At 38.5% G+C, this 17,325-nt stretch overlaps 1 protein-coding gene across 1 annotated transcript in view; it reads right to left on the bottom strand.

The window, feature by feature from the left end:
• TMPRSS11D (transmembrane serine protease 11D) overlaps positions 1 to 17,325 on the bottom strand; it is a 60,432-nt gene that overhangs the window by 26,400 nt on the left and 16,707 nt on the right. The window contains exons 2-3 of the mRNA XM_012180075.3: positions 11,679 to 11,800; positions 9,472 to 9,590 (exon numbers count right to left, since the gene is read on the bottom strand). Of these exons, the coding sequence (XP_012035465.3) occupies positions 9,472 to 9,590; positions 11,679 to 11,800 (241 nt within the window). The remainder of the gene's footprint in view (positions 1 to 9,471; positions 9,591 to 11,678; positions 11,801 to 17,325) is intronic.

A 17,325-nucleotide genomic window follows, 5' to 3' on the forward strand; every position in this document is an offset into this window, starting at 1 on the left:
AATATCACGGTAATCCAAGCCTATGCCCCAACCAGTAATGCTGAAGAAGCTTGAAGTTGAATGGTTCTATGAAGATCTACAAGACCTTCTAGAACTAACACCCAAAAAAGTTATCCTTTTCATTATAGGGGACTGGAATGCAAAAGTATGAAGTCCAGAAACATCTGGAGTAACAGGCAAATTTGGCCTTGGAGTACAGAACGAAGCAGGACAAAGGCTCATAGAGTTTTGCCAAGAAAATGCACTGGTCATAGCAAACACCCTCTTCCAACAACACAAGAGAAGACTCTACATATGGACATCACCAGATGGTCAACATTGAAATCAGGTTGATTATATTATTTGCAGCCAAAGATGGAGAAGCTTTAACAGACAGCAAAAACAAGACTGGGAGCTGATTGTGGCTCAGATCATGAACGCCTTATTGCCAAATTCAGACTTAAATTGAAGAAAGCAGGGAAAACCACTAGATGTTTCAGATACGACCTAAATCAAATCCCTTACAACTATACAGTGGAAGTGAGAAATAGAATTCAGGGACTAGATCTGATAGATAGAGTGCCTGATGAACTATGGACGGAGGTTCATGACACTGTACAGGAGACTGATCAAGACCATCTCCAAGAAAAAGAAATGCAAAAAAGCAAAATGGCTGTCTGGGAAAGCCTTACAAATAGCTGTGAAAAGAAGAGAAGCCAAAAGCAAAGGAGAAAATGAAAGATATACCCATTTGAATGCAGAGTTCCAAAGAATAGAAAGGAGAGATAAGAAAGCCTTCCTCAGAGATCAGTGCAAAGAAAAAGAGTAAAACAATAGAATGGGAAAGACTAGAGATCTCTTCAAGAAAATTAGAGATATCAAGGGAATATTTCATGTAAAGATGGTCTCAATAAAGGACAGAAATGGTATGGACCAAACAGAAGCAGTAGATACTAAGAAGAGGTGGCAAGAATACACAGAAGAACTGTACAGAAAAGATCTCATGACCCAGATAATCATGATGGTGTGTCACTCACCTAGAGCCAGACATCCTGGAATGTGAAGTCAAGTGGGCCTTAGGAAGCGTCACTACGAACAAAACTAGTGGAGGTGATGGCATTCATGTTGAGCTTTTCAAATCCTGGAAGATGATGCTGTGAAAGTGCTGCACTCAACATGCCAGCAAATTTGGAAAACTCAGCAGTGGCCACAGGACTGGAAAAGGTCAGTTTTTATTCCAATCTCAAAGAAATGCAATGCCAAAGAATGCTCGAACTACGGCACAATTGCACTCATCTCACACGCTAGTAAAGTAATGCTCAAAATTCTCCAAGCCAGGCTTCAACAATATGTGAACCGTGAACTTCCAGATGTTCAAGCTGGTTTTAGAAAAGGCAGAGGAACCAGAGATCAAATTGCCAACATCCAATGGATCATCGAAAAAGCAAGAGAGTTCCAGAAAAATATATATTTCTGCTTTATTGACTATGCCAAAGCCTTTGACTGTGTGGATTACAACAAACTGCAGAAAATTCTGAAAGAAATGGGAATACCAGACCACCTGATCTGCCTCTTGAGAAACCTGTATGCAGGTCAGGAAGCAATAGTTAGAACTGGACATGGAACAACAGACTGGTTCCAAAGAGGAAAAGGAATACGTCAAAGCTGTATATTGTCACCCTGCTTACTTAACTTCTATGCAGAGTATATCATGAGAAATGCTGGGCTGGAGGAAGCACAAGCTGGAATCAAGTTTGCTGGGAGAAATATCAATAACCTCAGATAAGCAGATGACACCACCCTTATGGCAGAAAGCAAAGAACAACTAAAGAGCCTCTTGATGAAAGTGAAAGAGGGAAGTGAACCAGTTGGCTTAAAGCTTGACATTTAGAAAACTAAGGTCATGGCATCTGTCCCATCACTTAATGGCAGACAGATGGGTAAACAGTGGCTGACTTTATTTTTGCAGGCTCCAAAATCAATGTAGATGGTGACTTTAGCCATGAAATTAAAAGACGCTTACTCCTTGGAAGAAAAGTTATGACCAACCTAGACAGGATATTAAAAAGCAGAGAGATTACTTTGCCAACAAATGTCCAACTACTCAAAGCTGTGGTTTTTCCAGTAGTCATCTATGGGATGTGAGAGTTAGACTATAAAGAAAGCTGAGTGTCGAAGAATTGAGGCTTTTGAACTGTGGTGTTGGAGAAGCCTCTTTAGAATCTCTTGAACTGCAAGGGGATCCAACCAGTTCATCCTAAAGGAAATCAGTCATGAATATTCATTGGAAGGACTGATGTTGAAGCTGAAACTCTAATATTCTGGCCACTTGATGCAAAGAACTGACTCACTGGAAAAGACCCTGATGCTGGGAAAGGTTGAAGGCATGTGAGAAGGGGACGACAGAGGATGAGATGGTTGGATGGCATCACTGACTCAATGAGTTTGAGTAAACTACTGGAGTTGGTGATGGATAAGGAGGTCTGGTGTGCTGCAGTCATGGGATCGCAAAGAGTCAGACGACTGAATGACTGAACTGAAGTCAACTGAACTGAATGCATACTGGGACCGGTAAGAATGTAACGTAGCGCACTTGAGTGCAATCTAGAAATTAAAATAATTCTTAAAGATGCTTAGACCACTATATTGATCTAAACAAATGGATGCACAAAAACATGGAGAGATCAGACAAATAGAAGAATTTCAGTTCAGTTCAGTTCAGTCACTCAGTCATGTCCAACTCTTTGCAACCTCATGAATCGCAGCACGCCAGGCCTCCCTGTCCATCACCAACTCCCGGAGTTCACTCAAACTCACGTCCATCAAGTCGGTGATGCCATTCAGCCATCTCATCCTCTGTCATCCCCTTCTCCTCCTGCCCTCAATCCCTCTCAGCATCAGAGTCTTTTACAATGAGTCAACTCTTCACAGGAGGTGGCCAAAGTACTGGAGTTTCAGCTTCAGCATCATTCCTGCCAAAGAAATCCCAGGGCTGATCTCCTTCAGAATGGACTGGTTGGATCTCCTTGCAGTCCAAGGGACTCTCAAGAGTCTTCTCCAACACCACAGTTCAAAAGCATCAATTCTTTAGCGCTCAGCCTTCTTCACAGTCCAATTCTCACATCCATACATGACTACTGGAAAACTATAGCCTTGACTAGATGGACCTTAGTTGGCAAAGTAATGTCTCTGCTTTTTAATATGCTGTCTGTGTTGGTCATAACTTTTCTTCCAAGGGGTAAGTGTCTTTTAATTTCATGGCTGCAGTCACCGTCTGCAGTGATTTTGGAACCCAAAAATAAAGTCTGACACTGTTTCCACTGTTTCCCCATCTATTTCCCATGAAGTGATGGGACTGGATGCCATGATCTTCTTTTTCTGAATGCTGAGCTTTAAGCCAACTTTTTCACCCTCCTCTTTCACTTTCCTCAAGAGGCTTTTAGTTCCTCTTCACTTTCTGCCATAAGGGTGGTGTCATCTGCATATCTGAGTTTATTGATATTTCTCCCGGCAATCTTGACTCCAGCTTGTGTTTTTTCCAGTCCAGCGTTTCTCATGATGTACTCTGCATATAAGTTAAATAAGCAGGGTGACAATATACAGCCTTGACATACAACTTTTCCTATTTGGAACCAGTCTGTTGTTCCATGTCCAGTTCTAACTTCAAATATACTTTAAATTTCAAAGCATGACTTTTCACTCCACTTCTTAGGTGTGGCCTGTACATAGTGTCTTTCTTTCAAAGAGTATACTATGAAAAAGGGAGGAACTTCAGTGTATTAATAGAAATCTGACAAACACTACTAAAGCCAGGTGATCAATGTCAATAGTGATAAATCATGTTGATACTATATACCCCCATTTCATACAATGTAAAGAAAATGAAATTTTTCCTCTATAGTCTTCCTCCCTAAATCCCCATGTCCCTGTCTATCCATAAGCAAAAACATCAGAAAACCCCTAGTTGTGGGACATTTCTATAAAATACCTGACTAGTATGCTTCAAACTGTCAAGATTATCACCAGAAGTAAAATTTGACGAACTTTCAGAGCCTAAAAAAGACATAACAATTATGTAATTTGCTATCCTGGATGGGATCAGGAAACAGAAAAGAACATTAAGTAAAAGAAGAAATCTGAATAAAATATGAAATTTGTTTAATAACAATGTATTAACATTAGAGTTAATACATTAAAAGCAAGAGGATTCCAGAAAAACTGTTTTATTGATTATGCAACAGCCTTTGACTGTGTGGATCACAACAAACAGTGAAAAATTCTTCAAGAGATGAGATTACCAGACCTCCTGACCTGCCTCCTGAGAAATCTGTATGCAGGTCAGGAAGCAACAGTTAGAACTGCACATGGAACAACAGCCTGGTTCAAAATCAGGAAAGGAGTATATCAAGGCTGTATATTGTCATCCTGCTTATTTAACTGATATGCAGAGTACATCATGCAAAATCTAGGCTGGATGAAGCACAAGATTGTTTGGAAAAATATCAATAACCTCAGGTATGCAGATGACACCACCCTTATGGCAGAAAGTGAAGAACAACTAAAGAGCCTCTTGATGAAAGTGAAAGAGGAGAGTGAAAAAGCTGGCTTAAAGCTCAGCATTCAGAAAACTAAGATCATGGCATCCAGTCTCATCACTTCATGGCAAATAGATGGGGAAACAATCGAAACAGTGAAAGGCTATATTTTGGGGGCTCCAAAATCACTGCAGATGGTGAATTCAGCCATGAAATTAAAAGACACTTGCTCCTTGGAAGAAAAGCTATGACCAACCTATTAAAAAGCAGAGACATTACTTTGCCAACAAAGGTCTCTCTAGTCAAAGCTATGGTTTTTCCAGTAGTCGTGTATGGATGTGAGAGTTGGACTAAAAAGAAAGGTGAGCGCTGAAGAATTGATGCTGTGAACTGTGTTGGAGAAGACTCTTGAGAGTCCCTTGGACTGCAAGGACAACCAGTCCATTCTAAAGGAAATCAGTCCTGAATATTCATTGGAAGGACTGATGCTGAAGCTGAAACTTCGATACTTTGGCCACCTGATGCAAAGAATTGACTCATTGGAAAAGACCCTGATTCTGGAAAGCATTGAAGGCAGGAGGAGAAGGGAATGACAGAGGATGAGATGGTTGGATGGAATCAGCGACTAGATGGACATGAGTTTGAGTAGCCTCTGGGAGTTGGTGATGGACAGGGATGCCTGGCGAGCTGCAGTCCGTGGGGTCTCAGAGACGGACATGACTGAGTGACTAAACTGAACTGATTAACATTTGATCATTAATTGCAATAAATGTACTATTGTAAGGTGCTAAATAGCATCTTTGACTCAAGGGACATGAATTTGAGCAAACTCTGGGAGATGAAGGACAGGGAGACCTAGCATACTGCAGTCCTTGGAGTTACACAAAAAGTAGGACATGACTTAGCAACTGAAAAACAGAGTGTTAAACACAGAGGAAACTGGGTGTGATGTGTATGAGAATTCTATATTATCTTTGCAACTTTTCTATAAATCAAAAATGCTTCTGAAATAAAATACTTGTTAAAACTGAAGAAAATTTTGAAAATCTTTAGAGAGAAATAAATGCATAAACCTATATTCTGATATAATTCTAGTCCTGGGAATATGTCCCAATAATATAATCATTCAGGTGTGCAAGTATGTATCAACAAGAATGGTCATCAGAATATTGAATATAATAGTGAAAAACTGGAAACAGTTTAAACATCTGTCAGCAAAAGAGTGGTTAAATGAAGTATTGTATCTTTTTGCACTATAATAATGTTTAGTTATTTAAAATGGTAGATTTCTTCATTGATATTCAAATACTTCTATCTCATATTCAAAAGCAGAGACATTACTTTGCTGACTAAGGTCTGTCTAGTCAAGGCTATGGTTTTTCCTGTGGTCATGTATGGATGTGAGAGTTGGGCTGTGAAGAAGGCTGAGCGCTAAAGAAATGATGCTTTGGAACTGTGGTGTTGGAGAAGACTCTTGAGAGTCCCTTGGACTGCAATGAAATCCAACCAGTCCATTCTGAAGGAGATCAGCCCTGGGATTTCTTTGGAAGGAATGATGCGGAAGCTGAAACTTCAGTACTTTGGCCACCTCATGCGAAGAGTTGACTCATTGGAAAAGAGTCTGATGCTGGGAGGGATTGGGGGCAGGAGGAGAAGGGGACGACAGAGGATGAGATGGCTGGATGGCATCACTGACTCGATGGACGCGATTCTGAGTGAACTCCGGGAGTTGGTGATGGACAGGGAGGCCTGGCGTGCTGCGATTCATGGGGTCGCAGAGAGTTGGACACGACTGAGTGACTGAACTGACTGAACTGATGATACATTTTTGAGAAAAAAATAGGAAAAGGCAAGCATATATAGTCTTATTCCATTGACAGCAAATTATATGTGTTTGTGCATGTATGATTATGAAGTTTACATGAAAGATACTTGGAACATCAAAATATTAATCGTGGATATATTAGTATTGAGATTTTGTGCATGTTTCTTTTTTAAGATTTCTTGAATGCCCTGAATTTTATATATTTGTGTTTTTTATCTTTACAACAAAAGACATTACTAAAATTTTCATTTTGATAACAAAATTTATATATGTTATGATTTGCTTTATAGACCATTTTTGAGAATAAATTAAAAATAACAAGTTAGATTGTACAATTTTTTTTGGCATTGAAGAGTGTATTTTAAAGACTTACTGAATATCTTCTAAAGGTGCTGGTAGTACTTTTCAAAGAAACTTATTTAGTTTATGTTTTCACATTGCTGAAGGTGTTATATGTTGTGCTTTATGCCTTATGCCATTTCTCTCCAAATTAGTGTTTTGCAATTTTACATGTGCTCTATGAAGGATGAACTCACCCAACATATCTAGTCTCTCTAACAGAAACTGAATGACCTCTTTAGGGCTGAGGACATCTCTGGCATCTTGCTCTAATGACTGGTAGCCAGGTTCTAATTCCCTAGAATGAAGCTGGGATTTTCAAAATACACACTTTCAATTTATTCCCTTTTATTAAACTAGGTACACAGCTGAAACATTACAAGATGTCTTTGTGTGGGTATGAGGGCTTCATTATGAATAATGGTCCTCAGACTGGCCTCCTGAGATGTTTATCTCTAGCAGCTTCTCCAAGAAATTTAAGAATGGGCATTGGTTTGAAGCCTAAACAATAGGCTCTCATGACTCAAATGATATGACTAAGTATTGTTAATGATTTTTTAACAACAGGTTGGGAAGTGATAGTAGGAAGTTGGGGTCCAGTTCAGTTAAGTCGCTCAGTCATGTATGACTCTTTGCAACCCTATGAACTGCAGCACGCCAGGCCTTCCTGTCTATCACCGACTCCTGAAGTCCACCCAGACTCATGTCCATTGTGTTGGTGATGCCATCCAACCATCTCATCCTCTGTCATCCCCTTCTCCTCCTGCCCCTAATCCCTCCCAGCATCAGGGTCTTTTCAAATGAGTCAGCTCTCCGCATCAGGTGGCCAAAATATTGGAGTTTCAGCTTCAACATCAGTCCCTCCAATGAACACCCAGGACTGATCTCTGTTAGGATAGACTGGTTAGATCTCCTTGCAGTCCAAGGGACCCTCAAGAGTCTTCTCCAACACCACAGTTCAAAAGCATCAATTCTGTGCTCAGCTTTCTTTATAGTCCAACTCTCACATCCGTACATGACCACTGGAAAAACCATAGCCTTGACTAGACAGACCTTTGTTGGCAAAGTAACGTCTCTGCTTTTTAATATACTGCTTAGGTTGGTCATAACTTTCCTTCCAAGGAGCTAGTGTCTTTTAGTTTCATGGCTGCAATCACCTACTGCAGTGATTTTGGAGCTCAGAAAAATAAAACAGCCACTGTTTCCACTGTTTCCCCATCTATTTGCCATGAAGTGAAGTTGGGGAGGTAAGCCTAAAATGCATTTCTATATTTTCTGAAATATGCCCTAATTCAAGCTTTCAACCCCTTGGTTTTCTTCTGGACCAGGGTAATGAGCTTCTAACTAGCCTTACTGTGTGTGGACTCTTCTCTTTATAACCTAATTTTTACATTCTGAACATGAATCTATCAGATCCTGTTTGCATCATTCTGCCTGTAGCTCAAGACTTTTTGTCTACAAAATAAAACCCAAATTTGTTATTAGCTAAGGACATTTTCTTCTCTGTCTTGGCTCATGTTTTAGCTGTGGTATGCTTTACTCATTCTAAAAATCAGCCTGAAAATCATCTTTTATAAGAAACCATCTCTCATCTCCAGGATAGGATATAATTTATCCTCTTAGCACAAACTTATATCCAATATCTGATATCTACTCCACTTTCCGTATGTCCACTGCATTTGGCGGGATTAATGTTTAATGTTTATTGAAGGAACAGGAGGCTCCCACTTCTGACATAACCAACTGATGTTCCCCAATATTAGCCCTACCTCTGCCTCCTGGCCTAGATTCTGTTCCCAAATTATTCTGGTTCAGTTGTTTATTCTGATCTCATTAAACACTTAAACAATATACCTAACTTCCCTTGCTCTAATTTTATGCTCACGGAGCACTTTTCTCATAACTTGGCTCCCAGTATAATTTGTCTCTAGGGGTAAAGGTTGTCAGACAAGCAGATGACTCAATCCCCCATCCATCATAGGCCTCATTATAGCTTAACTCAGTGATTCCAAAGTGAGGTCCCTGGACAGTTAGCATCAGCATAACCTGGGAACTTGCTGAAATGAAAGTTCTAACTACTGAATCAGAAATTCTGACATTGGGGCCCAGAGATCTGTTTTTTAATAAGCCTTCCAGGTGATTTTGTTACATGCCGAAGTTTTAGATCCATTGGATTAATTTATATTCTTAAGAGTTTCAGAAAAGGTAATGTAAGTGAGCTGAGATTGGTCAGCACTGACTCTGCAGGGCTGAAGGCCAAACCCTGGTCTATGATAATAAACTAGGGGTCTGCTTGTGAGATTTCTTGGCAGGCAGCCTTGGGGCCTCTTCATTTGAGAAACCAGACTTGCTTTGTTTATTTTCTATGTTGATCATTGAAGCAAAGTATCATTTGTCCAAACTATGTTGATATGTATTTTAACACATACTACCTGTGTGTTTAGCTGCATAAGTAAAAAGGAAAGAAGGCAAAATGAAAATGATTAAAAAAACAAACTCAAGAATAGAGAAATGCTCAAATTTCACAAACAATAGACTTCCAATTTTTGAAGCCATAATCATAAAAAATATACTTACTCATGACCTAAAGCTCTTCACTTATGATGTAAGAAAATGTGAATAAGAACCAATGTACAAGCAAATTGACTTGGAAGAAGTATGATGAAACACATCCTTCACCATTCAGGGAAGGAAAATATGCATCTAGCAGTTGTAAATATATCACGAAATATTAGGTTTATTATCATATTTGTTTTATGATAAAATAAAGAATAAAGACAAATATTAACTTACCATAGATTCAATATTTCCACTCAAAGTCCTATATTTCTCTGTAGCTGGTGAACTTAACTCATCACTATATTGAACATTCAGGATTTGAATGCTGCTTTGGTAAAAGGAAGATTTTTGATCTGTAAAACAAGGAAAAGGCAGAATCAGTCTCACATTACTGAGTACTTTAATTTTTATTTCAGGATTATTTAGGCTATGTTATACAATTAAAAAAAATTTAATTCCTTTAAAAGGAAAAGATTCTAAACAGTAAAAATGTAACTATAATAAAATTATTTTCTCTTTCAGTCTTTAAAAAGATTGGCAAAGTTGAAACATTAAAAATGCATGAAAATCAGAGCAGCATTATTTGAGAAATTAAATTGTTCAGCAGTATCATAATTTTCACTCCTACTATATTTTAGGGATATTTGTGATTGCAGATATATTCACTCAAGAATTATTGATGTCTATAACATGCTATTATTATTCATTTATTATTAAGGAATAATCCAAAATGATTCTGAATAGTTTTAAAAATTATTTCAAATGCCATTCTTTTTAGAGGAATTAATGACCTGTCAGTTTTCTGGACTGAGCTAGTCTAGAAAATAACTATTCTGACAAAACAGCTAATCTGGTTGTTCATTGTTAACTCTTTCTATCAGAAATGGTCTTACAAAGGATGTTAAATTTTATGAAGGAAATGAAAATTCCTAACACACTTGTACATATCTTAGAAACATTATGAACATGGACATAACCTAATCTGTCTCAGGAAAAAAATCCCTGTTTCCATCTGATCATGCATATACATAATTTATACAGAGAAATATCTCGATCAGGGAAAGCATTTGAGATCCTGGGGATAGGGTAGTATGGTCCTTTGTGGCGGAAGGACAAGTCTTTCTAGGGCCATGAATGGCCACTGAATACACTTTGAAAGAGGGCTTAGGCTCCTGTCTTTGTGTTTAAGTGTGATAATAGTGTTGTTAGAAGGGAAAATTCATTAAATCTGAAACTTGATGTTGGTTTTTCCTACTTCTGTAATTCACCTTGCACATAATAGTGTCTAGGTGATTTGATAGCAAAATATAGTCCAAAGTAAAATTTAGCTACAATTTTATAATTCGATTGACTGAAAAGACTATTACTAGTTACTGGAATAAATTTATTCTCACTTAATCTCTACCCTTAAACATACCCATATACCTTCATTCTCTTCTTATCCCAGCCCCAATTATTTAAATAATGCAATGGGATTATAGCTGAAATTTTAAAAAAACAGATCATAGCATATATTATCTAGTGAAATTTGACACATTTTATCTACATTAAAACCTCTGAAAGAATATTCACTGGGATTTTAAGTTGTGTGTAAGCTTGTTTTTAAGCTCTTTCTACTTCTTTTTGTGTGTGTGTGTGTGTGTGCCTTACATCTGATTTTATTTTTTTATATAAATTTATTTATTTTAATTGGAGGTTAATTACTTTACAATATTGTATTGGTTTTGCCATACATCAACACGAATCCGCCACAGGTATACACATGTTCCCCATCCTGAACCCCCTCCCTCCTCCCTCCCCGTACCATCCCTCTGGGTCGTCTCAGTGCACCAGCCCCAAGCATCCAGTATCATGCATCGAACCTGGACTGGCGATTCGTTTCATATATGATATTATACATGTTACAATGCCATTCTCCCAAATCATCCCACCCACCCTCTCGCTCTCCGACAGAGTCCAAAATACTGTTCTATACATCTGTGTCTCTTTTCTGCTCCTAAGATTGTTTTCAGGACACAGATCATGAATTAATGAATATTTAGGTACATCCAACTTTTTAGATTTTGAAACTTAAGGTGCTTTGCAATATTTTAAATAAAGAAGGAAATTATAAGGTTAATGAAAAACAAAACAAGTGAACTCTAGCATCAGATAAATACTGTCTTTTTCGTTGGCTAGAATAATCCTTGCCTGGGTAATAATGTTGTTTGGTATACTAAAAAAGACCAAAACTAAATAAACAAATAAAATAGAAGAGAAAAAAATACTGAATTATAGAAAATATAAACATGAGAATATATTTAGAGGTATATAAATAAAATATATACTTATGTTGTATTAAAAAATAAAAGTGGCAATAAAAGAGAGAAGGCCAAACTTTGAATCTGAAAGTATATTCAGTTAATTCATCTGAGAAGTGGTATTTATCTTTTGGTACTTACCAAAAGCTAAAAAGTAGACAAGTAGACCTATGATCACTGCCAGGATCACCACCACTGCGACAACGACGAAAAATACTATGTATGGATTCAGGGATCTTGAGGCTGATGTCACTCGTGCTGGCCTTAGAACAAGGGGAAAAGATCAAAGCTCATACATTTCATTCAGAGAAGCCATCATTTCAGCACTTCTGAAGTCTCTTAGGTTGCACATGGCTCTATCATAGAAAATTGATTGGTTCTTTTTTTTAATTTATTATTTGGAAGTTAATTGCTTTACAATATCATGTTGGTTTTCACCATACAAATAGCAATATGACTCTGAAATGAAATCAAACTGAACAACACTCTCTTTAATGGTATTTCTTACCATTTTTTAAGCACTAAAATGTTGACATTTAGGTAGTTTGATAGAAGAATAAGGAAATATGATTTATGGTTTGCAACTGCTTTTCCTTCTTCTGATAGTTAATAAGTTTCTCAAGAATAACAACTCTTTTCTGTTTTACTACAACTTCTAAAACCCTTGTTGGACACTACTGTAGTAAGCTCCCTTACCTGGGCACCATCCGCAGGGATGTGCTGAAGAGAGATCAATTTTGGTGGGAAGAAGGGCATAGGGAGTCAGAATAGTAGCTTTTCTCACAGTAATAGCCTCTATATTATTAAAATGAGGATATGGCTAGAAGCTGAGAGCTGAGATCCAGGAGAGTAACAAGCACTTATAATTAATTAGAACTGTACTAGCAGCAGTGGATTTGTGTGATTTTGTTCACTCATGAATTTATCAATAGCAGTGTAAGGCAACAGATTTGTACTAACACAGTATCTCATTTCTAGATTGTAGTAGCTGATTTCTTGGATTATATTAGGCATATAATCCAAACACTTCATCACTGTCTCCTTTCCCACCACAAACACTCACTCTGGGAAGGTCACCAGAAGTACTGTGTATAAATTCCTATTTTATCCCTGTTTGCTTGAAGATCATATTGTCATTTATTTGAGATTTTCTTCATCTGAAAAATGGGACTAATACTTGCTTCTTAAAGCTGTTTTGAAAATCAATGAGGTTATGTTATGTAGGCTATGTAAAGTGTATAAAGTAGATATTTCTACTAAATATGTTATCTACTAGGCTGTGAGAACTTTGAAGATAAAGTTGGTATTCATGCATATGTTTCTAACACTTTGTAGGCTACTTGGTATATATAGGTGGTGCATGCTAAGTCATTTCAGTCTTGTCTGACTTTTTGCTCCTCTGTCCATGGCATTCTCCAGGCAAGGATACTGGAATGGGTTGCCATGCTCTCCTCCAGGAGATCTTCCTGACCCAGGGAGCGACCAGGAAGCAAACCCACATCTTTTATGTCTACCTGCTTTGGTAGGCAGGTTCTTTACTACTAGGATCACCTAGGATTTATGATATTTATAAATATTTGTTGTATATGTTAACTCCTGTGTTTCAGTTTTAAAAGCCTTAACAGAACTGAAAAGCAGTTACATTTTGCCATAATACAGTCAGACTTCCATTTCTTTCTTTTTGTTTTGCTAACATTCTGATGTATATAGGAAGGGGATGATCTGAGAGTCAGTGACTCTGAGTGTAGGTTTCACAGCAGGGTTGCCTGGTATTTGGGCTTTACGCAACTCACACTGATGAAGGGGCATCTCCCACTTTGTATCACCTGTGCATTGAAGGCCCTGGATATGGGACCAGTATCATTTCAGAGGAATTCCCTTGTAGCTCAGCTGGTAAAGAATCTGCCTGCAATGCAGGAGACCCTGGCTTGATTTCTGGGTTGGGAAGTTCCTCTGGAGAAGGGATAGGCTACCCATTCCAGTATTCCTGGGCTTCCCTGGTGGCTCAGATGGTAAAGAATCCACCCAGAATGTGAGAGACCTGGGTTCAACCCCTGGGTTGGGAAATTCCCCTGAAGGAGGGCATGGCAACCCACTCCAGTATTCTTACATGGAGAATCCCGGTGGACAGAGGAGCCCGGCAGGCTGCAGTCCATGGGGTTGCAAAAGTTGAACATGACTGAATGGCTAAGCACATCATTTCAGAAGATTATTGGAGGTAGGCATAGACTTGCTGACTTTTTTGTTGAATAAACACATTAAACATTATAAAAATTGACCAGCTCAAATATTATTGTTTAATAAAATGGCATTTAAATTCATGAAAATAGGAATAACATAATCTCAGAATAACAAAAAAGATGAATAATTTAGCCTTAGCTTAATGATGTATTTTTACTCCATTGCTCTTATCAATTTTGCTATGCTAGTGAAAACTGACTTTCACTAACACTGAGTCCAGAGTCCAACATTTGGGAATAACTAACTGTATGCTGGGAAAGATAGAAGGTGGGAGGAGAATGGGACGACAGAGGATGAGATGGTTGGGTGGCATCACCGACTCAATGGACACGAGTTTGAGTAAACTCTGGGAGTTGGTGATGGACAGAGAGGCCTGGAGTGCTGCAGTCTGTGGAGTCACAAAGAGTCAGACACAACTGAACAGCTGAACTCAACTGAACTGAACTGAACTGTAGTCATTTTCTAAATAGGATAAAATTGGTACATTGATATTTGCTAACTTTTTAAGCCTCAGTTTACTCTTCTGTTTCTTTGAAGTCTTGCTGTGGCTGGTGACACGTGGTCACAGTTGCACGCTGTTTGACATTTGCAAGTTGTGAATGTCAGTGGGTGCTTGGCAGGGTAGAGCCAAAAGAAGAGCTGGAAACAAGCCATCCCAAAGTATCACCTCAACTATCAGGAACCAGCTGTATTTCCAGAGATGAGTAGAAGTGTCAAGATTTATTAGTGTAGAGTGAGAAATTACTAAGAACTAGGCTTAAGTTGAAAGCTGAAATAACAACAACAACAAAAACAACCAAAACAAAACCCCAAAGCAAAGGCTAGAGTCAGCATATGCTTTAGCTTGGATGAGCCTCTCATGGGAATGGTTTTCGAGGCAACTTTGCTTCGGTTCATGGAAAACATCTTAAAACTCAGTGGCTGAAAAACACCATGAGACATATGACTCAATAAACAAAGGGTGTGGACCTCAAATTAGCTTAATCTCACAAGCTGTATTTAATTACATAACAATGTGTTGTTCCACTTTGTAGAAACAACTTAAGAAGTATCTGTTCTCTTGTTGGTATCTGCTCTCTTGTTACAGGTTCAACTTGTCATTGAGCCTTTGTATGTGGCTGATTATAAAGCTTAGGACAACATACACTAAATTGTGTTCAGTGTTTGCTTTGCAAATTCTTAGGGAAAATAAGTTTGCTAACACTGTCTGAATTTTGACTCACAAGCAGTGGAAATCTGCAAGTAAATACTTTGCTTTTAAAGCAGTATCTTAATCAGTGAAGTTTTTGGTGCTTGTGTTTAAACAGCAAAACAAATATATAGCTGTGACATATTTAACCAGCTTCCGCCTCCTTCTTTCTCTCATTGACTTGGAAAATTACAAGAAATGTTGAAAAACATATTCTATGCTCTTATGAGAACCTAAATGGCAGACTTTATACATGTTTATTGCCAATCTACATAATAGTCTTATAAGGTGGATATTATGACCACTGTTTGGAAGACAGGAAAACTGAGGCTCAGAGAAACATAAATAACTCATAATTTCTCAGGAGTGACAGAAACTGGAAATAGAAAGGGCAGTTAGAATGTAAGAACATGGACTTCCTCTGACATACACTTCCTCCCTCACACTACAAGAGACAGAAAAGCTTTGGGACTCTTCTCTCTCCTGATATCACTTGGAGGAAGCAAAGAGAATCAACAGCTGTTGAGTTTTTGCTGCTACTGCTAAGTCACTTCAGTCGTGTCCAACTCTGTGCAACCCCATAGACAGCAGCCCACCAGGCTTCCCATCCCTGGGATTCTCCAGGCAAGAACACTGGAGTAGGTTGCCGTTTCCTTCTCCAATGCATGAAAGTGAAAAGCGAAAGTGAAGTTGCTCAGTCATATCCGACCCTCAGCGACCCCATGGGCTGAATCTACCAGGCTCCTCTGTCCATGGGATTTTCCAGGCAAGAGTACTGGAGTGGGGTGCCATTGCCTTAGTTTTTATTAAATTGAGCGCTAGGATTTTGTTCTTACACATAGTATATGTGCAATAAGATAACTGTTGGTTTAATTTGAGAGTACATCTTAGATTAATATATCAGATTTATGTAAGAGTACTAGTTAATTTTGTCCATCAACACATAGTTAGAACCAATAAATGGTTGTTGATTAATAGAGTCACTTGGCAATGGCTTTCCATTATTTGTAAGAATAGAGGAAAACAGGGAACGGTAATTACAAATTCAGATATACATAGTCTATCTGTAGAGGACTTTTAGACAGTTTTGTGTCTCTTTGAATAAGATTTAAGGTATGATATAAAGGTTTGGTCCATGATTGTTTTTTTCCTGATATATATTCTTCCTCGCTGATCCATCCTACACCCTGGTTTCAGGTAGCATTTAATAAGGTAATATTTTCTGAGATAGATCTTCCCCCTCAGATCTCAGTCTCTGAGCTCCACACCGTTATATCCAGCTGTGCATTGGACATCTTATGGTGGTTTTACAGCCTCCTTAAGTATAACAGTTGGGCTTCCCTGGTGGCTCAGAGGTTAAAAGCTTCTGCCTGCAAGGTGGGAGACCCAGGTTCAATCCCTGGGTCGGGAAGATCCCCTGGAGAATACTGGCAACCCACTCCAGTATTCTTGCCTGGAGAATCCCATGGGCGGAGGAGCCTGGTAGGTTACAGTCCACGGGGTCGCAAAGAGTCAGACACGACTGAGCGACTTCACTTTCACTTCATTAAGTATAACAGTTAAGTTCAAAACTGAACTTGCTGTCTTTTTCTCCAAGTTTTTTTCTCCTCCCTGCTATTTCTAATATTGGGAATGTCCCTACCGTCTATTTAGTACCATAAATTAAAGATCTAAGATTTAGTTGTACCTGCTCCTTCTTGATAATTTTCCACTTTTGAGAGGTCACTGAATGGTGTTTATCCTACTGCCTAAATCTTTCTGTTCATTCCCTCTCTCTCAATTCTGGATGTTATCATCTTGTATTATGTGAAATGCCTATTAACCGGTCTCCTTTCTTCCATTACCTAATTAAGAGACATTTGGTGCGTGCCTGCGATGGTCTAGGCAGAATGTAATTGCTGGAAATACAATGAAAAGAAATAATCATAGCAGTCCTAATAGTGAGAGGAGAGAAATGAATAAGATAAGTAGGTAAAATAAAGGAAAAATAAAAGCAAAGAGATGAGAAAGGGAATAATATGGGATGCTGAAAATTTAAATAGAGTGACCAGGCAAGGCCTTGCTGAGCAGTTGACATTTGAGTAAAGATCAGAAGGAGGTGAATGAGCAAGCCATAAAGATATCAGGGGGAGAATTATCTAGGTGGAAGAACAGCAGTTTCAAGGCCGTGAGCCAGGAACTCACAGGGTAAATTTGAGGACCATTAAGAGAGGCAACTGAACTGAGTGGAGTGAGACAGGGGTGGGGGACATTGACATTGAAAGAAAATAATGTCAGAAAGATAAGGAGCAGGAAGGCAGTGGTTGGGGGAAAATCATTTAGGGTTTTGCACTTAAGGACTTTGATGTTTATTCTGTG

Source organism: Ovis aries, chromosome 6 (assembly GCF_016772045.2).
Source record: "Ovis aries strain OAR_USU_Benz2616 breed Rambouillet chromosome 6, ARS-UI_Ramb_v3.0, whole genome shotgun sequence".
Classification (NCBI taxonomy): Eukaryota; Metazoa; Chordata; class Mammalia; order Artiodactyla; family Bovidae; genus Ovis; species Ovis aries.